The sequence below is a fragment of the Fundulus heteroclitus genome, unplaced genomic scaffold, assembly GCF_011125445.2.
Source record: "Fundulus heteroclitus isolate FHET01 unplaced genomic scaffold, MU-UCD_Fhet_4.1 scaffold_85, whole genome shotgun sequence".
NCBI lineage: Eukaryota > Metazoa > Chordata > Actinopteri > Cyprinodontiformes > Fundulidae > Fundulus > Fundulus heteroclitus.
Window position 1 is genome coordinate 180001 of NW_023397307.1, and position 23542 is coordinate 203542.

At 42.8% G+C, this 23542-nt stretch overlaps 1 protein-coding gene across 1 annotated transcript in view; it reads right to left on the reverse strand.

The window, feature by feature from the left end:
- Positions 1–23542, reverse strand: part of LOC105917887 (receptor-type tyrosine-protein phosphatase N2) — a 269052-nt gene that overhangs the window by 28201 nt on the left and 217309 nt on the right. Inside the window, exons 15-19 of the mRNA XM_036134561.1 lie at positions 16058–16205; positions 14664–14737; positions 7918–7995; positions 4505–4624; positions 415–581 (exon numbers count right to left, since the gene is read on the reverse strand). Coding sequence (XP_035990454.1) covers positions 415–581; positions 4505–4624; positions 7918–7995; positions 14664–14737; positions 16058–16205 — 587 coding nt within the window. The remainder of the gene's footprint in view (positions 1–414; positions 582–4504; positions 4625–7917; positions 7996–14663; positions 14738–16057; positions 16206–23542) is intronic.

A 23542-nucleotide genomic window follows, 5' to 3' on the forward strand; every position in this document is an offset into this window, starting at 1 on the left:
GATCTAAGGAAATAAAAACGAGCGTACGAGGACTTCAATCAAAACAAGATTCAGAAGACTTATTTTGAACTGAAGTGCAGCTTGCAGAAGCTCAAAGCTTTCTTAGTCAACATTAAAAGGCAAGGATAAGCCCTTCAAATTACATTCAGTCCTGAAAAACTAAAACAAACAAGATATTAAGTCTTTATCAGTAGGTAATTAGACATAAAAATAAAATAAATGTTTGCCTTTTCCACACACTCCTGTTTTAATCCAGGATTGTCTGCATTCCTAGAAAAACATTTAGGTTTTGAGGATGAAAGAGTTATTGTAGCGTCGATTATTCATCCCCAAACCTTCAACAATTCGGCTATTTTAAAGGAATTACACCAAGGAAAAAGATGTTTTTACGTGTCTTTAAAAAAAGGTGTGTACCTGCGGAAGTCCAGCAGGGTCCGGCTGGTCTCTGGGACGTTCTGGTTGAGCCAGGTCAGGAAGTGGAACTGCGTGACGGTGCGCGTCTCGTTGGTCTGCATGTTCTTCAGGTAGAAGCTCCGAACCAGGAAGTCGTCGCACCAGATGTGTTCAGACACGAGGTTCACCTGTCAGGAGAGGACGACCGCGAAGGAGATAAGATAAGATGCTTTATTTGGCATGTCTTTAGTGGAAAACCAGAGCGCCTAGACGTGTCGGTTCACAGATAACGATCAAACACGCTTTATCAACCCTTTATCAGAAGACCCCGCTGTGGAGCAAGGGGAAAAAAAGCCAAAGTGTGGTGTTGCCTTTGAGGAAACCTCAGTTCAGAGTCCTGGTAAGGAAGCACTCAGCCCCCCTTTGCATAAGGGAGTGTGCGAGGTCATCGAGGCTTTTAAGCAAGCTTTAAATGGGACTTGTAGGTGTTTCACATCATTGAAGAAGGTCATTGTGACTCTGAGTGCAGCCTGGTGGAGAGAAGTGGGGATGATTTCAGGGCCGGGGGTCCACATGCACTCACGTACCTCGGCTGTTAGCAGGGCTGTCCAAACATACATAACGGCACCATGCAACGGCAACAACCCTTACACAACCTCCTCAAGCCGGCAAACACCGTGCCGCCATCAGCTCTGCTTTGTTTTGCATTTGGGGATTAAAGCAGCCAGTCGTTGTTCTCCTGTTCTGCCTCCTGGATGAGGAGGAAGGAGGAAGGAAGGGAGATGTGGTCCAGGTTCTGCTCTGAAAGCTCCTGCACCTTCATCTTGTCATGCGGCGGTCTCATTGGTTGGATGGTTAACAGCTCTTTACAGGGTGCTTTCTCTTTTTCCAAATTAAAATTACAGACTTTTTCCAGACTTTTTTAAAACTGATATTTTTTTTCCCAAGACCTTAATTTCATGTACTTGTATACTTGTGTGCCTACTGCCTACTTCATTGGTTGAGATTGTACAAACTGTTTATTAGAAATGTTAATTTTTATAGGCTAGTATTCAATGAACAAATGCATTATTCACAGTAAATTATGCTTTTACTGATGAAAACGTTTCAAAACATGAAAATCACAAGTACATGAATTTCACATCAAACAAGTGTTTGATTCCATTAGGCTTATACAGTACGTGACCAGTTAGTAAAATTATAGTTTTATAGCCTACCTTCCTATTTCTCATTTCACAATGCCTTTGAGCATACTGTAAGAATCTACCACGCATTTTTTTCCCCATACTTTATTAAGACTTTCACACAAAATTCAAGACTTTTCAAGGTCTGGAAAACAGTGTTTCAAAATTCCATACTTATTAAGACTTTCAAGACTTGCGCAAGCACCCTGCTTTATATATCGATAAATGAAATGAACGCTAGAACTGAGATCTCCCGTAACGTACCAAAGAAAATCAGCTGGTGCAAACTTAAGGCCTGGGGCAGAAGCATCCCGCTAAGATGTTGGGACACGAGATCGTGGCTGCATGCGGACCGGGTCGATGTGAGAACGTGGTAACACATTATAAACCAACATTAAAGAGAAGAACCTTCACAGAGAAGGAAGGTTTACTCATTTGGCAGCAACCAGCCGCGCACTGCAAAAACGGATCTAAAAATAAAAAAAAATTCTTAAAGTTAGTGTTTTTGTCCTTGATTTGAGCAGGTAAATAAGATTGTCTGCCAAAGGATTGAGTATTTTGACCCCTAAAATAAGATAATTAGATATCTTGCAATTGAAATAAGATGATGGAAATGAGTTGGACCAATTTTAGGTGCAAAAATCTCATTCCATTGGCAAACCATCTTATTTACCTGGTCAAATCAAGGACAAATCCACTAATTTTAAGATCATTTTACTTATTTTTAGTTCCGTTTTTGCAGTGCGTAAAGGCCGCTGAAAACGTAACGCAGTCTTGATCCAGTGAGAGGGAGTTTTAAGAGATGGTGAAATAAAAGCACAGGAACGCCTTCCTTTTTTTTTTATATTTGTCACAGCAGCAAAAACATGTGTTTGATGTTTCAGATAAAACAAATGCAATTATCAAAGATAAGCTCTGTAACTCCAAACAGCATTTTTTTTTTTAGATGATAACGTTATTTGTTAAGGGTATTAAAAAAAAAAAAGAAAAAAAGTCTCCCAACCAAACTTGGCCCTGAGTAAAAACAATAGTGTCCACCTTTGTTTGAATCCTGAACCGCGACCCATGTTCTGGTCTGAATTCAGACAGAACAACGTGCCAAACTCAGCAGCCTCCGCTTTCCTTAGGTACGGTGTTCATGATTCAACAACATGAAAGATCCACGGGAAAGCTGCCAAGTTAAAAACATGGCTGAAAAAAAAAAACATACTGAGTGGACTGAGACAAAAGTGAAATGGAGTGAACTACTTTTTAATCTGGCGATAAGCTAACATCATTTTAGAAGAGGAGCATCATGGCAGCCAGTGAAATGTGGGGACAGTGTGATGGTTGTGCTGCTGTTTCAGGACCTGCAGGATGTGTCGTGACTGATGGAGCCGTCAGTCTGTGACCTGAAGCTGAAGCTCGCCGGACAATGATGGGAAGAACATCATCAAGTTCAAGTAAAGATGGCTCACAAAGATAGTCAAAGCTGAGTTAAAGTCCAGATTTAAAGCCCACACGGCGTTCATTATGGCCGAATTAAAGACATTCTCCACATTCCTCCACAGCAACATGACAATCTATCAGTTCTGGGTGGGGATTACTTTTTTCATAGAACCAGGTTGGTTTCAGACATAGACATTATACACGTAGACGTGTCATTGGGCGGGTTCTGCCTCTGCTGCGATGCGTCAGAGCGTCGGCCATCTTAAATGTGGCAAATCTGCAGTTACTCAGTCACTTAAACAGCATCAGAGGGACTTTAATCTCTGAATATACTTTGTATTCGTAGTATTTTTGTTTTTGTAATATTACAAGTTTATTTTTATATCCCTTTAGCTTCATTCTCCTGCATTTATTCTCCTAAAGAATAAAAATATTTAAAATAATCTAACCTGGCCCTATTACTCCATGAGTGAAATCATTCTGCAAACTGTGAACATTCTGGAAATGTTCCCTCTTAATTCTCATAATATGATGTTTTTCTCATAACATTACCACTTTTGTGTTTTTTTTTTTTATTATTTTTTTTTTTACTTTATTGACCTAGGACTTTTTTTCTCATATTATTAATTTTACCTCTTTAATACTCCCCCAAAAAGTCTGTTCCTAAAGGTTCACATGTGACACAGTTTTATGAAATAATGAAGACCACAATGTTTAGATTTAACAAATTGATCCTTATATTCAAAACACATACACACACAAATATATATAAATATATATAAAAATGTGTTGCCATTTTGCAGCTTTAGTGTGTCCGGTTTTGCAACATGGTGCAGCCTTAGTTTATAGAAGGCAGATACAAGTAGTGAAATCAGCCAGAATAAATTTCCATGCAGCACAGGAATGAGGCATCTTTTCTGATCCACGTTCACAATAACAGAACTCAACTTTTTTCTGCCACAGACAATAAGGCGGTGACGTTGACGTGCGAAGCTGCGCCCTATGACGCGTCTACGTATATATGTCTGTGGGTTTCAGATAGCTTTTATTTCCCATAACCAATGAAACCATCATGTGAAAACTGCTTATTATATTCAGGTTATGTTTGTCTCTGATGTGCAAATTTGCTTGTTCCGAAACATGAAAATGTGAGAAAAAGGAGAAAACCAGAGCAATCTAAAAGAGTTTTCCTGTGATGACGCACAAAGGATGCTCAACATCTAAAAAAAGAAAAGAAATATCAGGTGTAAATGAGAGAGCAACATTCAATTGTCCATGTTTTCCACATTCAATACCATGAAAACAATGAACGATATTTTATGGCGTGCTATAAATATCGTGCCGGCATAAATTACTGATGATAATCGCTGTGCAACACCAGAAAGGGGAAATTCACATTTCCCCACGCAGCTCTGTCGCTCTGCAGGAAGCATCCGTTCTTATTCTGCTTCTGACAGTGAAAACTTATTACCCAGCTCCTCTGGGCGCGCGGTCTTTACCTCGTAGATGTGGTACAGGTTGGATCCTTCGTCGGGCCAGTAATGGTAACACTGCTTCACGCCGTTCTCCACCAGAGGAGTCAGCATAACGATGACCACGCAGCCGTTCTCCCACACCATCTGCAGACAAATGATTTGTTCACTTCAAAGAGCCCATCCTGTCATAGTTTGAGTTCCTGCCTTAGTTTTAATTTCTGTTTTTAGGTTATTGTTTTCTATTGCACTCTGCCTGATCATTGTGTGTGTTTTTTCCTGCCTGGGGTAAGTCAGATCCTGCCAGTTTTCTGTTTTGCCTGTCTGCCTGTAACCCAACCCGGTTCTGTTAGTTTTTGCCTTAATTATTTGACCTGTTCTGCCCACTTTGTTTTATTAGACCAGCCTGACTTCTGTCCAGTTTATTTTAGGTTGTTGGCTGTGGACTGTTTGAGATTTTTGGTCACTGCCTCCTAGCTTTTTGGCTTGGTGCCCTTTTTGGTTTTCTGCCTGTTTTTGCTCTGTTAATAAATCACCTTTTTATTACAACCTTTTGCTTGTCTGGCTGATTTCAGGGTCCTCCGTTTCTGATTCATGACCCATCCTCTCCATTTAGACCTGTTTCCATGATAGCCTAACCACTCCGCCTGGTCTACATGGTCTAAAGTTCTGCAGGAACCTCCAGAGAAACTTAAGACGGCGTTGAAAAGTTGTGGCAGAGAGCTTAATGTGGACCACGGTCTCATTCGTAGCCCAACAACACCTTTCAAAGCGTGCCAGCGGGGGCTTCGGTACAGATCTGGACTTATCCGCTCACTTGCACGTTCGTCCACATTTCGATAAAAGTTCTGACAGCTATGACTCTGAAAGGGCGGGAGAGTCTGTTCAGTGGGCGTTCAGGGGAAGGAGCGCTCACGCTCTCAGGCTTTGCTCGGAGATCAGGCGCCGCGAAAAGTAATTACTGCTGCTGGAAAGTCTGTTCTGTCCCTCAACTGGGTGATTGGACTGGGAAAGCTGGCTGCGGCTCCGTCTCCTCCTGATGGCGACCATATTCTCACAGCTGGGCGGGCGGGCGGGCGGGTTCCGCTCAGGAGATCCATTCCTCTCTGATCAGAGATAACAGCCCAGCGTTAATGGCGACGATAAAACAATAGCGCTCTCACATGACCGTGTTAGATAATCACGATGGCTGCACGTGGAGTCCATCGCCCGGCCATTTAACTGATGTTAATTGCTGCCGGTTCTGAGTTACGGCCCCTCGCCGCCCCCTCCTCTCAGCTCCCTTCTGCTTTACTGATTACACTCGCGCATCCAAAGCCGTGACGTTGCACTTTTTTTTAGAGAAGGGCTGTTAATTTGTTTTAGCCGACAGGGCGAGGCGTCTCTCCAGGAGCTCCTTTTATCAACACCTGAGGTTTGTGAAATACGGATTTTGTTCAAACCCATATTTTCTGATGAAATTGGACCGAGCCGTGAGGATTTTAACGTTCTTTAAGTGTGCTGGGTTGATCTGCAGGAGGTCGTGTGTATTATAATAATGTGTGACGTGTAGAAGTCTGATGAAAGCCAATAAATGAGGTTAACTGGTGAGTAGCGGTGGAAAACCAACAGGAGGAGTTCCTGAGGAGTGAAATTACTGAAGATGGGAGGCGGAGCTTAATGGGACTTCAAGCTTTATTTATTTTACTTGATGTAAAGTTTTAGTTACACTTTTGCTCTGTGTTTTCATCCGTCAAACATTTTGTCGTCATAAATGCCATTTAATCCACGTTTTTCTTTTACAATTGACCAAAACTCCTTTTAGCTCCTTAAGAAACCGCCCGCATAAAAAAAAAAATAAATAAATAAAAAAAATACATTTTTACTTTCATCAGAGATCAGTGCTGAGAAATCAATAGAAGATCTAAATCAACGCCAGAAAGCAGCTTTGGATCTTTGCAGATTTCCTCTTCTCTTATATTCAACAAGAATCATCACTGTGTAGATTTAGCTTTTTGTTGATTTTACCAGTGTTTTTTTTTTTTTTTGGAAAAAAGTCAGATTCAGCTTCATCATTTTACCAATTAAATAAGATCTCAACAACATTTTCACATATTCCAGAGCTTCAGTAGCACATCTTCTGTTAAGGCGTGAAGCTTCGTGCAGCCTCCGTGTCAGTAGAAATTCACTAAAATGAAATTGCCAAATCATTTCACAGTGCTAGATTCTTTTTTTTTTTCTGTTCTGGTCAATTTCAGAGACAAGCAGCATTTTGGTTCAGGTCAGCTGGAAACAAACTCGCTATCGCAGCGGAGGCAACTGGCCTCAGTCATCATAATCTTTTCAAATTCTCTGCTGCAATCAAAATGTACTAGGATTTTCTCTACGCTTCTCTAAAATCACACTTTTTTAACAGATTCTAAACGTGACGAGGCCGACTGGAAACCTGAGATCCTTGCATTTAATTAAACGGGTTTGAGAAATTAGGTCAATGTACAACATTGCATCATACACAGCGTATTTTTTTATATTTAAAACTAAGAATATTTGTAATCCATGGGATAAAAATGGATCAGAACTGGCCTGAACTTAACTGTATGAAGTTTGAAAAAAGTGGTTTGAGTTAAAAAGAGCTGGACTGAAAGAAATTGAAGATGTTTCGATTTTAATTGGCTTGACCTGGACGATTGCTTCTATGGAACAAACCGAATGCAGATTTTAGCTGTTTGATTTGGATTCTACCTTTTTATGGATTAACTGGCTATAGATTGATTAAATTCATTTGGAATAAGACAAAGATTTTGAATGCACTGGATTTCAGTGAACTGGCTTGAATTGGAACCTATTTCTTTTAATTAATTATCTATTTGGGATAAATTGGCTGCAGCTGCTCTAAATTCCTTAAAACTATTTTTTTCCCTTACATCTAACATGACATAAACAATGTACATCCTGTTTTTGTTTTTTAGGATATTAGTCCAGCAGGCGAGCATTGACCACAGCGGTTCAGAGCGCCCTCCTGAAATCCTTTTTATTTTCTTTCCGCGCCTCGTTCATGGTCACCTGCGCGCTTCCAGATTGAACAGAGGCTTCGCTTTGTTTGACAAGGCGACCTTTCCCACCAGCACCCACACCCACCCACCCCAAGACCAGCTAAAATAACGTATCGATCCTCCGCTCTCCAATTCAAAACCCAATCCAACATTTCAGACAGCGGGAAAAGGGTTTGCCACCTCCCACATTAACGGCGCGGCACTGCTGCACATGCGTGTGAAGGCGGCGGGCGTTATGGGGAAGGAGAGATTAATAATGACATCCACCAAACAAGCTGGTCTCCTGTGTGCTTTGCTGCTCTAATAAAAATTGGCTTTGCTCTTGTTAAAGGGGTGGGGGGGGGGGGTATTGATTTTTGTTACAGTGGTGTAGATGTGTCGTGCACACAGATGTCCGAGCGTCTTTACCTGCCAGAAATCAGCCACGGTGGAGGGCAGGGGACCTTGAGTGGCGATGTAAGCCGGGTTCCTGGGATCATGATCCATCTGTTGGGAGAGTGGAAGAAAAAAGTGTCACTGAGCAAATAATTGAATAGACGATTGTTTGCTTTGTTCTCTTCATTCTTTAAATTTACTGCATTTTTAATACTCATAGATCTGTTGTTGTTCTGACCCAACGTTGCCTGCAAGCTCAACTCTCGCGGTATTTGTGCGTTTCGCAAACACACGAGAATCCATCTCGCACCGCGCCGGCTTCAACCGTTTGTCTCCGGACCAAAACAAACATGGCGGCGCAGGGGGACGCACGCGTAGATGCTGCTGTCACGTCTGTTTTGTAAGAATCCACAATTTCTTCTTTGAAAGAAGAACAGCAAGAAGCGCCTCGACCAACCTAAACTTGTTGTGGTTTCTCATGACGTCTGCTGCTTAGATTTTAGATACCATGATTGGCTAAAACCAACCTTTGGTAGGCGGGCACCCAGGTGTCGCTTCGCCCAATCAGCTCGGAGATTTCTGCTGAAATTCCCTCCTTTCCTTGAACGGATTCAATAGGAGTAGATCCAGATTGATAATATGCAGACCAGAGTACTACACATAATCAATCTGGCTGACCAGGTTAGTTCTGACCACACGTCTATTTTACTGGGTTTTATGCAGTAGACCAACACAAAGTAGCAAATAATTGTAATCTGAGAGTCTGGCCTACATTTTATTTATTCCCCCTCCATACCAGCTAAATACATTAAGAAATCTGCCAATTAGTAGGTGTAGCTTAGGCTCAGTGTAGGTCCAGCCGTTCTGTTAAGGCTTCAGACGGTTGTCAGAGAACATTGGTGCACAAGCAGCGTCATGAAGACCGAGGAACCCAACAGACTGTTTAAAGTAGAGTTACTTTATAAAACAACTTCCTAAGCTCTGTACCGCGCTGTTAAATCCACCAGTCAGAACCAGAAACCCGTACGGCACACCAACAAACCCACCACGACAAGGCTTCAGCTGACAGGCAGGACAACGAGAGCATTAATGATCGAAGAGCTCCACAGCTCAGGATGGAGAATCTGTTGTCAGGGTAACAATGCTCATTGTCTCCACAAACAGACCTTTGTGGCAGAGTGGTGAGAAGAAAGCAGCCAAGGAAGTCCTTCTGCAGTTTGGAGACACAGAAACCGCGTGGAAGAAGTTGCGGTGGCCGGATAAGACCAGGATGAAACCTTTTGGCCAACATAGTGAGTGTCCTTGAACACACCACCTCCACGGTGACGGGCGGTGGCGGCATCGTCCTTCGTGGACGCTTCACTCCAGCACTCAAAGGGAAACTGTCTGGAAGTGAACGGATGGACCTATATTCAGGGCAATCCTGGAAGAAAACCCTGCCGGAGGCCAAAAAGCACTTGAGACTGGGCTGGAGGTTCTCCTTCCAGCAGGTCAGCAACCCTAAACATCTAACCAGAGCTACAACTCAATGGATCAGATCCAAGCATGTTCTCCTCCTATAATCCAGTCTAAGTCTAGAGCTTCATCCGACTGGGAATATGCCGTAAGACCTGAAGATCTATGGTCACTAAAGTTCTCCATCTAAGCTGACTGAGTTTAAGTGATTGGGCAAACTAGAACGGGCAACAATTTGATCTCTAGATGTGCAATTCTAGAAGAGACTTGCCTCAAAAGACCTGCACCTGAAATAGCATTTAAAGAGCTTCTAGAAAGTTATCCATCCCTCCTCGCCCTGTCGGCCCCTTAGTTAACCTGAACTGCATCTCCTGGAGGTACCGAGGTCTGAGAGGAAGCTCAGAGGGGGCGGGGCCTTTTCTATTGTTGGTCCTCCATTATGGAATAACTACACCTGCACAGAAGGGAGGCTCCTTCACTGCCCACCTTTAAAACACACCTTAAACCCACTATTATTCTTTGACTTTTACACCTAGCGAGACTTAGTTTTCCTTTTTAATTGGTTCCATTGTTTCTGTTAAGCGTTTTCATGCATTGTCTTTTTATTTTATGGATGTGTTTTAGCTTGTAGCGATGTACAGCCCCTTGTTTCACAGTTGTTGGCTGTTTATAAGCACTTTATAAATATATAAAGGTGGTATGGTGTGGTATTTAGGAAGATAGATCCAATTCGTGTTTATGTGCTACCTTTTGTCGATCTATCAAAATGCCTGCGGTTACAAGAGGGATGAGAACTTTAACAAGGTACCGTACAATCTACTTTGGCCCTGAAAGTGTGTTCAAGCTGCCTTTGGCCTCTGCAGAGCAATTCGTTACGCAATAAATTTGCTTGAGCAGTTCAACAGCAATAAATCTGGATTAAAAAAAATTAAAAGTACTTGTATTGGTTTGGACACCGACGAACATCAAAGAGAAGGGGGGGTGAAATGGGTACGATAACACCCAATATCTGCAACTACCCATTTCTGGGGGTCAGTAATGATAGGAATAAACCTAATGATGCAGGGCCTCTCCAAGGTTGATCCATTTGTGGTTGAATCAGGACGCCCTGTACTCTGTTCACAGCATCGTCTCTGCTGTCCTTCGCTCTCCTGTTCCCAGCTGAAAGGAGAGGAGGCAGAGCAGCAACGCCGGCTCCTTCTCAAACTTAATGAAAAGTGCAGAGGGACGGCGTAGGCGTCGCGAGCAGAAGGCGGCAGACGGAGCGCGAGCAGAACCGGCGAAGGAAGTGAGTGACACCCCTGCTTATTAGCATGCAAATTGTACGGTAAATGTAATAATTGGCGGGACCAATTTAGCTTGAGGCAATTACAGAAGGAAGACGGATAATTTCTCGGGCTTTTCCGCGGCACCAAATTGTCTTTAATGGTCCTCGGTGGCTTTTGTGAATGCCAAACAATAATGCATGTCTGATGAATTTAAAAAGGCAGAAAGACAGCGGCGGAGGAAGAAAGAGGGGGAGAGAGAAAAAGAGAAGGTGACGTGTTGCTGAGGGGGTTCTGCTCATTAAAACATCAGCTTGATGTGCAGAATTACCTGGAGGCCCGCAGGTTTACGTCTACATTACGGTTACATGTACTTTTACTGTTCTGGGTTTGAATCAAGAAGTTTCCATGAAACCAAAATCCACTTTTCGCTCATCATGTTTCAGTCAGGAACAATAGCTCCACCATGGGTGGCCCCCTTTGCTGTGGGAAGACGCCCATAAATGTGTTTTGTTGTGTAAATGTTGATGAAATCAGGGAACACTAAAGCTAACTTCTGATTTTTCAGTATTTTTTATTCTTTTTGGCGACGTCCGGACCAACTTAGGTTAGCTCTACTTTAACAAACATAACATTTAAACAATTTTAGGCTAAACACAGAGACTGAGATGCGCATATTTGGGTCTTTGAAGGCCAAAAAACAAGAATGTCAAAGCTTTTTTTGGCATTTAAACCAGACTGATCCCTCAGAAGTGTCAGAGGCCAAAAAAAAAAGAAGCAAAAAAAGTTGTGAATTGGCTCTTTGTCTTGTAAAGTTATCCACGAGTTTGACCAAAACCCTTTTGTGGCACTTTCCAAAACTTCTAGACTCTTATTAACCCTTCCAGCGCTGCTCAGGGGGAACTCTCTCTTCAGATGTGACCTGCTGCCCAGAGACTTTTTTTTTTTTTTTTTTTTTTGACATGACATGTTCCTGGGCGGTCTTTGATGCAGGGCAACGAAAAAGGAAGGCAGCTGTCAAAAGTACGTGACACGCAGAAGGAGAAAGACACCTATACAAATGAAAAAATGAGTAAAACTGACTGAAGCAGATGGAATGAACGATGAAAACACGGATTCTCTTAAAAAAAAGAAAAACAAGAGAGAGCCAGATCAGGGAGACTTTGCAAACTCGTCACCTGTCTTCCTCTCCCTGCATCCCCTTCTCTGCTCCTCCATCTCAGCGGAGACACAATGCCTTCTGACTTGTCGAAGTGTCTCCAGAATGAAAACCTGCCATTAATGTTGCAGGAAAAGGACAACTGTCTTTCTTGACTGTCTTTCAGACGCGCTCCTTTGAACAAAGAGCAAAAGTGTGGGACGTGACACGTGTAATTATCCCAGCTGCCGCGTTTTTTTTTTGTCCCTTCCTCTCCGAGACAGAAACACTCCAAACTTGGTTTTCTTTCCAACACCCAGCCTCAACTTCTGGAGGAAGTCTGATGATGATGGAGGCCTGACTCTGATTTTTGTAAGGGTGACTCATCCTTTAAGACAAAAGGTAACTTTATCTTTGTGTTTTTTTGGGCCCCGATCATTAAGGAATATCCATCTCTGCTCACTTTTTCTGCATCCTGATTTGCTCCTAGCATGCTCTGAGGAAATAAAGCGTTCTAATTAAGCATACAGCTACAATCTTTGACGTTTTTTCACAATGTCTTGCATGCCTCAACATGCATCTGGCATGTGTGTTGTTGCTTTAGTCTGCCATCTTTTACACGTAGAGACTGTTTTTTGAAACTTGGAGGGAAAAAAAAGGTCCATACGTTTCCTTTTCCGGCTGATTTTTGGCCAGAAAAGTAAAAACTCCTCATCTTGTAACATAACATCCATACTGGCCCAGGACCAGGTGGCAAAACGCTGCAAAAACAGAACTAAAAATAAGTAAAATTTTCTTAAAATAAGTGTATTTGTCCTTGATTTGAGCAGGTAAATAAGACTATTTGCCAATGGAATGAGATTTTTGCACTTAAAATAGGAACAACTCATCTCCATCTTATTTCAAGTGCAGGATGTCTAATTATCTTATTTTAGGGGTAAAGATACTCATTCCATTGGCAGACAATCTTATTTACTGGCTCAAATCGAGGACAAATAGACTAACTTTTAAGAACATTTTACTTGTTTTTGCAGTGAGAAGCTACGGTCTCTTCCATTAACGAGGACGAGTTCTTGCATCGTTGGGATGAAGGACGATACATCATAGACAACAATAAGAGATGCAGCTTGAGCCCAACTACATGCATTCTCACGTTTTTTGTTGTCTAGTTTTAAATCAATGTATAAATATTCCCATCCCTGGAACCTCTGAACATTTCGTCACATCCCAGCCACAGACTCCTGTTTGTATTTAGCTCCGCCCCTCTTATGACCGGCTTACCTGATGCCGCCATGTTTTGCCATGGGGACGGAAGGTCAAAATGTCACATTCTGGTCTTGTCTGGGCACAGCACCATCTTTCACATCACTGTGCATGGCTGGTGGAAAACAGCAGCAGCTTCCATTCGAGGCCTTTTTTATTTTTTATTTTTTGATAGTGGCCTCTCTTTTCAAATAAGGGCTGAGCACTTCAAGTATCTCAGCACAATTATACACCTTCTGTGTTGTTGGATCACATGAAATACCAATGAGACACGCTGAAGCCTGTGATTTTAACATGAAAAAATGTTTAAAAAAAAAGTTTAAGGCCGATAATATTGCAGCGGGACAGATAATCGGTGCCTTTTTAGCACCTAACCAGGAAAATCTTTGACATTGGCAGCTGTGATCATCTAAATTAAATCACCGCCTCTAGCATTTGTCTTATTTTGATGGTTTTATATGGGCGAAAAAAAATGAATAAATAAATAAATAAACACTCACAATTTAGCCATCTTTAGAATATGAGTCAATGACTGAATCTCGTCAAAACCAACCGGGTTTATCTGACATGACAGCAGGGAATCTAATTATATTCAGCTCGACAGCCAATGCATTCTTAATAAATAAGTTTCATGGTTAGAGACGGGCTGCTAGGAGAGGATCCTGAACGCCGTGCCTGTTCTTTTTTTTTCTTTTTTCTCCTTTGGTCGAAACGTGGGTGAGCAAAGGATGGAGAAATTTCCTCAAACAAGCGCAGCATCCGCCCCGCGTTCGCATCCAGTCCTGCTTTATTAATAGAGCGTGTGGGAGGCGGGAACGTACGCCTGACACTGATCGCGTGTTCGCGTGCTCGCGTGTCTGCGTGGGCCTTTCCCACACGCTCCCTTTCATGTGTGTGCGGTGCGGCGCGGTTCGCGCTCCTCTCCGGGCGTGCGTGGGCACGCGTGCGCCGGATCTGTGGTCGTATTTGTGGCGTTTGACAGAGTCGCTCTTTTGTTCCCGTGTAGTTCTGACTTCTTCGCTCTCTCCGCTGACGCACACGGCCAGTCGCTTTGTGGCGTGCCACCCAGATTTGAAATGCATGGTGTCTCTGCTGCTTTTAATGGCCTCCCAGTGTATCTGCCTCCAGGGGAACATAAACCTACTATTCCAACACTGGTTTCCCAATTGATTCCCCCCCCCCCACCCCACTTGCCGATTTCGCACGGCTCTTTCTCCTTCCTGCAGGCTGCTCTCCCTCCTCAAAGCCGTGCCGCGCCGAGAGCCGGGCCCCGGCGTGCCGAGCACAGGCGCAACGGTAAACACCAAAGCCGTGTTGAATTAGCATAACCCAAGGTCAGAAGCAATCGTTTCCCCCAAGACCCCGCAGATCAATTTGGGTCCCACGAATGTGAGGCGAGCCGTGCGCATGTCCTCCTCTGCGAGCCGACGCTCGCCTGGGGCGCTCGCTGTATGGAAATCGTTAATATTCATGGCGGGGAATGCGGGCGCGCTGCTCGCCTGCCGCCCAAGTTAAGCAAGCGTTGCAACAAAATTTACATTGGGCGACGGTAGGATGCCCGTGTTGCCCCATGGGGGGGGGGGGGGGGGGGATGTGCAGGGGGGTCGGCAGAGTGACGCCGTGAAATGCAGAGTCTAGAAAGCAGACGAGGTGCTTACAATGGGGCTGGCATTGATGTAGTCAGAGTTGCCTTGGCTGTTCTCCACCTTCAAGGTGATTCTGGAGTGATCATCTGGAAGAGAAAAAGAGAGGATTCAGCACTTTTTGTCTCGCCCACATCAGGATTCGATGAACACAGGATTTTTTTTAAAGCTGGCATTTCTGCAGAGCAAACTTTCTGAACACAACTTGCATTTTCCGCCTATAGTGAAGCGAGATCGTTCTCAGCCGGCGACCTAAGCGGTGGAGTTTAACGGCGAAGACTTGAGATGCTCTTTGCTTTTTTTTTTTCCTCGAAGTTTGATGGATTAATCCCTAAAATCTCCCCCTCATCCAGAAAGATCTAACAAATTGTCACCGCACTTCAGACTTTCCGCGCTGTGAACCTCGGGTACTGCGGGCGCAGTGGTGTGTCAAAGGTTTAATCAAAGGGACATCACACTGATCCGAAAGATTACAGAAGTACAAGCAAAAAAATCCAAGGAAGTTTTAGGGCTGAGATGGCGACTCGTGCATCCGACGACTTGTAAAGCTTCCTTTGAGCTTCAAGCAGATGGGCTGCTCATCATCTTTGGTTCCATTTATTTATTTATTTTAAGATTTTCCTGCTCTACACCAGTCGAACCTCCACAGTCTAATTGGGAAAAGCAGTTCGGTTTCCTTCCCCCTTCCAGAAGCTTCAGGTGCTTCAGTTTGGAAGCACTTATTCATCCCCGCTTTCCCCAGTTCCCAACCTGGATTTCATTAAGACTGGGACAGCGGTCTTTTTTTTTCAGATGTGGCCATTTCCACAAAGGCTTAGACGTTTGAATCATTAATGGGGGCCTGTGCAGGAGAGTTTTAATAGAAAACTAATTTGCAACCCTTCTGCTCGCTGCATCTGCTCCCGCTTTCCGACAATATACCTCAGAAAGCAGAGAGAGCTGCAGAGTGTACAACTCCGCCATGTTTGGGTGAGGTCAAGCAGTGCAAAACCCAACTTAGGTTGATATTTTAAAGATGCAATGGGAGCAGGGGGATTCAGAAAAAAAATGATATTCCCAGTTCCCATTTAAGAAAAAAGCCATTACACGCAAATGGTAGAAACAAGGACCCCCAGGACATTTCTTTTATAATAAGGTTGCAACAAGCAAAATATAAAGATTTTTTGGAAAAAATGGACAATGCATATTAATAACTGACCAACTTTTCAGTGAACGCTGTTCTGTTTGCTATAATTTGTATCTTTTAAAAACATTACCAGTGGAAAAACAACACAAAAGCTATTAGAAAAGTTTGGGTAAAGCTTTGGTAACCTGGACATCAGGCCCACTTTACAAGTGAAATGTTGGCCTCTAAGCGACTTTAGCAATGCTGCTCATCACAGCACAGGTCTGAGCTGAGCTGTACTCACATGCCACCACGGCAGCGGAGCGGTTCTTCTTTGCGTTGCCGTTCTTCAGGCCGGCGGTGGTTGCATTGGGTTCAGCCTGATAGGCACACAGTGCCTCCCACTCCTTCTCCAGGCGGTCCTTATTCTTCAGGTGGTCTTCCATATAAGACTGGAGGGGCGGGAAGAGGAGACAAGGCGCAGGAAGGTTAACGATGTTTCATTGGTCTTTGTCAAAGATGGCTTCACGTAAGGCGGAAAGAAACAACTGTTCAACCAGCAGGGGAGCAGCTCTCAGTAAGAGTCCTTTTCTCATATTCTCACATTAAAACCACGTACAAATCAACACGTTTTCATCTGATTTTTTCTATGATAGGACAACAAACAATACACAAATGAATAGTAACGAGAATGAAGCATGGTTTTGAAGTCCTTCCCCTTTATCTGATACGATCAAACAAACATCAGTGCGTTAAACTGCCTCCAGAAAATGTACTAATTTAATGCGCGCTGTTCTTACATGGTAAACATGGGAGTGGCCCCATGATGCTGTAGGGATGCCTTTCTAAGACAGGGGCAAGGCTTGATGGGAGGATGGAGGGAACTAAATACCGAGCAACACTGGAGGAATCCCTATGATCTACAAACAGAGCTCCGGTCGAATGATTTACAGATTAATTCAATTTCATTTATATAGTGCCAATTCATGAAACATGTCATCTCAAGGCACTTTACAAAGTCAAATTCAATCAAATCCTCCAGATTGGTCTAAAAGTTTCCTCTCTAAGGAAACCCAGCAGGTTGCATCAAGTCTCTCCAAGCAGCATTCACTCCTCCTGAAAGACCGTAGAGCCACAGTGGACAGTCGTCTGCATTGTTGATGGCTTTGCAGCAATCCCTCATACTGAGCATGCATGAAGCGACAGTGGAAAGAAAGATTATGTTTTTGTTTTAGAGCTCCAGCTGAGAATCGGTGGTAAAACATTTAAAATTTATATTTACAGATGATTTCAGCCCAGTCTGGCTGAGCATGTATTACTTTATAAATATGAAATGGTCACACAAACACACCTCCGAAGATTTCTTGCTGGCCGGAGACAGTGACAAAACATTTTGGAAATCACAAATACCCTTACAGACCCTTACCATCATGTAGAATGCCTAAATAAATTGAATATTTGGTTTTTAATGTCACAAGAGGCCAAATAATTCAAGGGTTATGAACATTTCCAAAAAACTACTGAATAACTCCAGAGGCCAGTTTATACATGCCGTTTATAATTTTATTGTATAAAACTTTAAAGGTGCATTGCCTTGTTATTTGACTTTTTTTGTATTTTTTAAACAGCAGCTCCCTCAGATTGCATGCACAGTTTTGATGAAAGATTATCACGTCCTGCTGGTGTATGAGTTGTTATCTTGGTGTTTTATGCTTTGTTTTTGCTCAGATTGTTAGGAAATAAAGCTGTGTTCATTTTTATTAACAGAGGAAGTAGCAGGGGATAAAAAAAGGAGGTGGCTAACAGCTGTTAGCATCTCCAGGTGAAACAATGAAGAATGATCCAAGATCCAAGAAAAAAAAAAAAAATAATAATATGATTCCAAGAGGGAAAAGCCTGGAATGGCTCTGGGAATACAGTACGAACGTTGGTGACGCTAAACCTGCCGACGCTCAGATGTGATCTCAGAGTTGACTGATGTGAGTAAATGTTCTGATATGGCGCTCTTAATGTTGCTGTAGATCATTTTATTTAATTAATAACGTTGGTCTTTGATCACGGCGAGCTGCTGCTTTACTGCGAGGCGTTGCAGAGGGTCAGGATCGGTATGAAATGATTAACGATTGATTTATAAATTAAGCAAACCGTCATTATGATAGGTTTGCGATACTGCTGGTAGACGGTTCAAACCTAATACCACTCTCAGACAAAAACTGGTTCATCCCAAAGACAGAACATCCAAACTACAGCTGAGCGGCGTTGTGTCTGCGCTCCAATGCAGCGAGGACTGCTCAGACTCCTACACTGGAGAAACTAAACATCAGCTACAGAAACGCATGGAGCAGCACAGGAGGACCAGCAGCTCTGGGCCAGATTCAGCATTCCACTAGCACAGGGGTGTCAAACTTCTGTGTTGGGCCACTTTGACATCATGAAGTCATTAAACTGGCTGGTTGCACGTATAAAGATTTCAGAATTCAATTTCATTCACATAGAAATATAAAAAAATGCACAATGACATAAAAGTAGCAGACTTAGGCCCAGTTTATACAGTTTATCTGCAAAAAAAAGTTATTATTATGATTCTGCATCATCTTTCTATTTTTAGGCATTTCTGGGTTGTTTTAATGTTTTAAAACTGACATCGAGTGGCAGGATGCTGTTACTGCAATATTAAATCAACATTTGCTACAGGAGGAACAGTTGTAGCCACTTTATACACTTTAAAAGTATATATGCCTCTACTTTATGACATGATATGCCTTCTTGTCTCTTGAGGGCCGGATAAATTGCCTTGACGGGCTGGATTCGGCCCACGGGCCTTGAGTTTGATACGTGTGCACTAACACTCCAAGAACAAAGGACACTATTTTGACGACAATGATGTCCAGATTTTGGACAGGGAGAACTTTTGGTTTTAAAGAAGCCATCTTGGTCAAAAGAGAAAAGCCAAAAACAAAGGGGGAGGATTGAGCTTCCAGTGTTTACAGCTCAGTCCTCCGACTTATTCCAGAGAGATTACATCAGCATCTCGTCACGATTCAGGTGACCGAGTACTCCACTCACACCAAGCAACAGCTTCTAACGACCAGGATAGAGACGGTGGGTCACTAATTTACATCTGACTGAGGAGGATGGGCCTCCATGTCCTTAAAAATAGCAGCGCTCCAACTACAGGTTGCTCAGTGTGAGCCACGAGAACTGCCACGAGAACTGACAAAGTCTCCTGGAAAGGTGTCTTTCAGAAAGAATCAAACGAACGTCTGGTTGACTCTGATTTAAGCCTGTTTGCTGTTTATATCTGTTCATCGCGCCTGGTGCTGGGGCTATTTTTTTATCCACAAAAAGGAAGATCAAAACATTATCAGAATGGAGGCTTGGTGTATATAACCTTATTTCATCATGATTAATCAATTTTTGGTCTTTTTATTTAAGCATATAAGGTGGCTATGTACCTTTCAGACAGTCAGGCTGATTATTGGCAAAGCACCAGAACAGACAACAGAACCTGTGCTCTGGTTCTTCTTATTAGACCAGGGGTGTGCAACCTGTGGCTCTAGAGCCGCAAGTGGCTCTTTGGACCGTCCAAAGTGGCTCTTAATAACTTTGGCTACAAATTCAGTTTTTATTATGGTATTTAAATGCAATAATGATAATAAATGCATGTTTTAGCAGTTTTTTTTCTTGGAATAATTGCATTTAATTTTCACAACTGAATGATGCTAAAAGTGCCAGTAATATTTTATTTTAAATCAATGTTTCTTTATTATGTTGAAAACAATTTTTTTTACATCATTATCCACAAATATCAACATCCCGTCCATGTTCTGTTTTTAATCCTCAGAATAAACATAAAAGGGCGTTTCTTTAACAATGACAACATATTTCCTACAGTTAGTAGATCTTTATCAAAAATTATAACTTGTCCTTTTTCAAAAGGCCAGGCAACATTTGCGGCTCTGAGTGAGTTTAATTCCAGTGGACTGTAGGCAAAATGGCTCTTTAGACTGTAAAGGTTGCAGGCCCCTGTATTAGACCGTCAAGATGTTTTTATAACTGGGTTAAACTAGACCGACATAAAACCCTCTTTGCTTTTGTTCTAGTTGGACATTGTAGTCACCAGTATAGAAGAATAAAAATAAAATAGAATCCAGATTATTTGTGACACCAAACAAACAGACGATCAAACTGAATCGGACCAATTATAAACCTTTTTTTTTTTTTGAACTGCGTGAAGTTTCTTTTCAGATGATCTTCTATGAAGATAAAAAGAAAAAAAAAACAAATCATTTGGACACCTCATTAGCCTCCTATCTAAATGCCCACACGCATAATTTCTTCAGTTTATTAGATGCACCAGCGTCATTTTCCTCACAGCGCGCCTGTTTAATCTACTCCCGCTCTGAGTCATGACGACCAGCACCATCCTCGTTATTACCCACATTCAGCCAGTTTTCATAATTAAAGGCGGCAAGGTGACTTTGAACAATTGCCCCTAAATTAACTCGGCGCAAGACCAAAACAAGTGGAAAAGTGGCGGCCGGCCGTATCTGATGGAGGAGAGGCGGAGCTACGCTTCAGGGCTGCGCCGCGAGTCGGCTGCAAGCGCACACAAAGTACAGGCCCTGGTCTTTAATAGATGAGGGTCCGAAACGAGGTGAGGCGGTTCTTTAAATGGCTCTGGCGATGATTTATGGTGACAATTACAAATGGGGGACTTATCTTAATCAGAATTAGCTTCCCAAAAAAAAAAAAAAAGGAAAAAAAAAGAGGCATAATGGCTCTGAGCTGAAATTAAAGAAGTTTGTTAATAAAACTGGAATCATCAGCCGAGGAAGACGGAGGAAAACCTTTCGGGTCTGTCTAGCTACAGTAAGCACAGCGGGGGGATGACACACGCGGTGTAACATTAGCCTCTCCTCCCCGTTGTTGCTCCGTCCCATTATACTTGCTTAAAGCAGCAGTGTCATCATCATCATCTATCAGAAGATACACACAAAGAAAAAAGGCTCAGAACCTGTCTAAAGAACCTCAAAACTGTATAAAAAAAGAGAACAAATCAATCCCTACATACCATTCCTGATATGCACACAAGTAGATATCTAATGCATGTCTGCAGCCCAGTTACCTACATAAAAAAATGCACAGAAATGCACGTGATCGCACAGAAGACACATTTATATACATGCACTGTCCAAATTAGATGCCCCCGACCGCCCTTTACCCCCTACCCCCCCCTCTCTCTCCCACTAATACCAGAGTAATAAGGTTTGGTGGCTGTGTAAAGGGATTATTGCAATCCAATCAGGAGGTGCTGAGATCACCATGTGGCGGCCAAACACTGAATAATCCCCTTACAGCAGGGGAGGGAGGAGGCTCGCAGCTGCCAAAGGTGCTCAATAAAAAAAAAAAAAAGAAAGAAATGCTACCGGAGCCACCATTGTGGCCCTGACGCACCATCCCCGAAAAGCACCTGTAGGAAAGAGCAGCATGAAAGCCGAGCCGCATGGGAGGTGACATAATGCGGGAGCCATTTTGGATCGACTGAGGCTGAGAATGAAAAGAGGAAGTGGGTGGAAGAAATCCCAGCGGGACGCGGTTACCCAGCAGGGAAGAGAGACCGGCTATAAAAAGTAACTGTGCATTTATTACAATGCTATTTAGTATTTTATATTTTATTATTATATAACTACTCATGTGTATTTTATTCGTCCAGTAGATGCAGTGAAAAATATAGCAAAAAGCCAGACTTTTCTTTTCTTTTAAAGCTATCAATGTTTCTTAATGCTTTCTGGAAGCCTTTTCTGGTTTTGAACAAGTCGGGGACAAAAGAAGGATCAAAACTGTCTGAAAGGTCAGTATGTGAAGGTCATATCCAGGTAGGACCGGACGTGAAACCGGACAGAAGCTTCACACTTTAGCTTATCTGGTATTTATCCATCTATTCAGGATGAGATATCTGGATGATCCAACGACAATGCTCCAGTTTCTTATCGCAAACCCCAAAGGCATGCCCAGCTGAAACAGGATTTATAGCAGCTCCAGTGAGTTCTGGGTCTACCTGGAAAACCAGTTCAATGAGGTGTCAGGGAGGCATCTCAGAACCTCTGTCCATGCACTGCTAGCCAAACCTTCAGTGATTCAGTCTGATGCAATCGGCATGTTGGTGCTAGTACTATGCTGACTAAAAACCTTAACAGCTAAATAAAAGACCCAGCAGAGATGGCCCAATTTGGACATAATTTCATCCACATGCAAACCAACAATACATTTGCAATAAAATGTTGGTTTGTATGTTATAGAATGTTATAGAAGCTTGCATGTCTACAACATGCATGAGAGGACAAGAGTTTAGCTGCCAGAGTGTCCAACAGCAATGACACACTCAATCACATAGGAACCTTATCAGATACACCGAATGGACTGCTTGTTTGTCCAGAACCATTTGTACTGCGACAAGGACCGCGCCCACATCTCAGGTCTCCATCAAATATGGAGGCCCCCGTCCTGCACCCCCTTCGTTGGCTGGCGCCTTGACCTGATTGTGCGTTGGTATCCGGGCGTGTCCATAGTGTTTATTCTGATGTTCCTGATAACGGGGTGTGGCACGCTTAGTTACAGAACCCTCAGTGCAGGTGAACGACCCGACTCACGACAGAGTTACTTTAAAACAGTGATGCTGAATGTTTCTTAACAGCAACATTCAATGTTTAAGAAGGTAGAAAAGAAAAATCTGTAAAAAGTAAAAGTAGTTTTTTTCTTAATTGAAAATAAAAAAAATGTATTTTTATGCTCGCTCACTTAATGAGCTGCCTGGCAGGTTGTTTTAAGCTCCCTCCTTTTTGTCAAATATAAATTAGATGTTATAAAAGTGAACCAGACCTGTTGAATAAGAACTGTTTGTCAACGTCTTTTATCAACTTAGTCAATTAGCCACGCTCGGGTGCATTGTTTAATTGCATGCTTTGTCTTGTCATGTGCATCATGATAGAGTGGTGAATCCTATCATAAAGCGTCTTTTTTTTCTCCCTTGAATTGGAGAGTTGATGGTGCATCAAGGTACGTGATACATCAGCCACAGACCACAGATGCTCAAGCCTAACACATCGTGACTCAAACTGGAGCAGCTCAATGCATTTAGGAGCATAAGATTAGTACTCCTTGTGTTTCAGAAGCTAATGATCGACAGGGATTCATCATCACAACTATCCTCTTGGTTTTTAGAAAATGGTCTGAAAAAGAGAAAATATCTATAGAAGTTATAGTTTGCTTGACAAGAAGGGCTTGTTGGTATTAGCGGAGAAGGCTGCAGGCTGGTTTCGAGATGATAGAGAAGATAAAGGCAGCCCAAGTAGGCACTCGGTCCGCGGTGTGTCAGAGCTTTTACCCAGCACTGTGGAAGCTTCTATAAACACGTTTGAATCTGATCTCAATACAACCGATCAGCTGCTTTCCTAACAAAATAAGTTCAGATGGAGGGAACCAATCACCAACAACCTGCACCCAGTTCTATTTACAAAAGGAGCTGCTTTAGTTTCAGTTAGAGGCTGACATCATCCTGTTACATGAGGACGCCTCTGCAGCTCAATCTTTCCTCCACTTCAGCTGACCACATTAGAGTGATTTAACATCCATTTCCCGAAGCCGGCTCTTTCTCCACTCGTCTGCCCCGTGACCTACTCCGACTTTGCGGATCCCGTCCCGGCCGGGCCGGCCTGGCGGGGAGCTACGAAAAAACAAAAAGACGCATTCCCAGCAAGGCAAATCTCCGCGGAGGCTCCCACTGCAA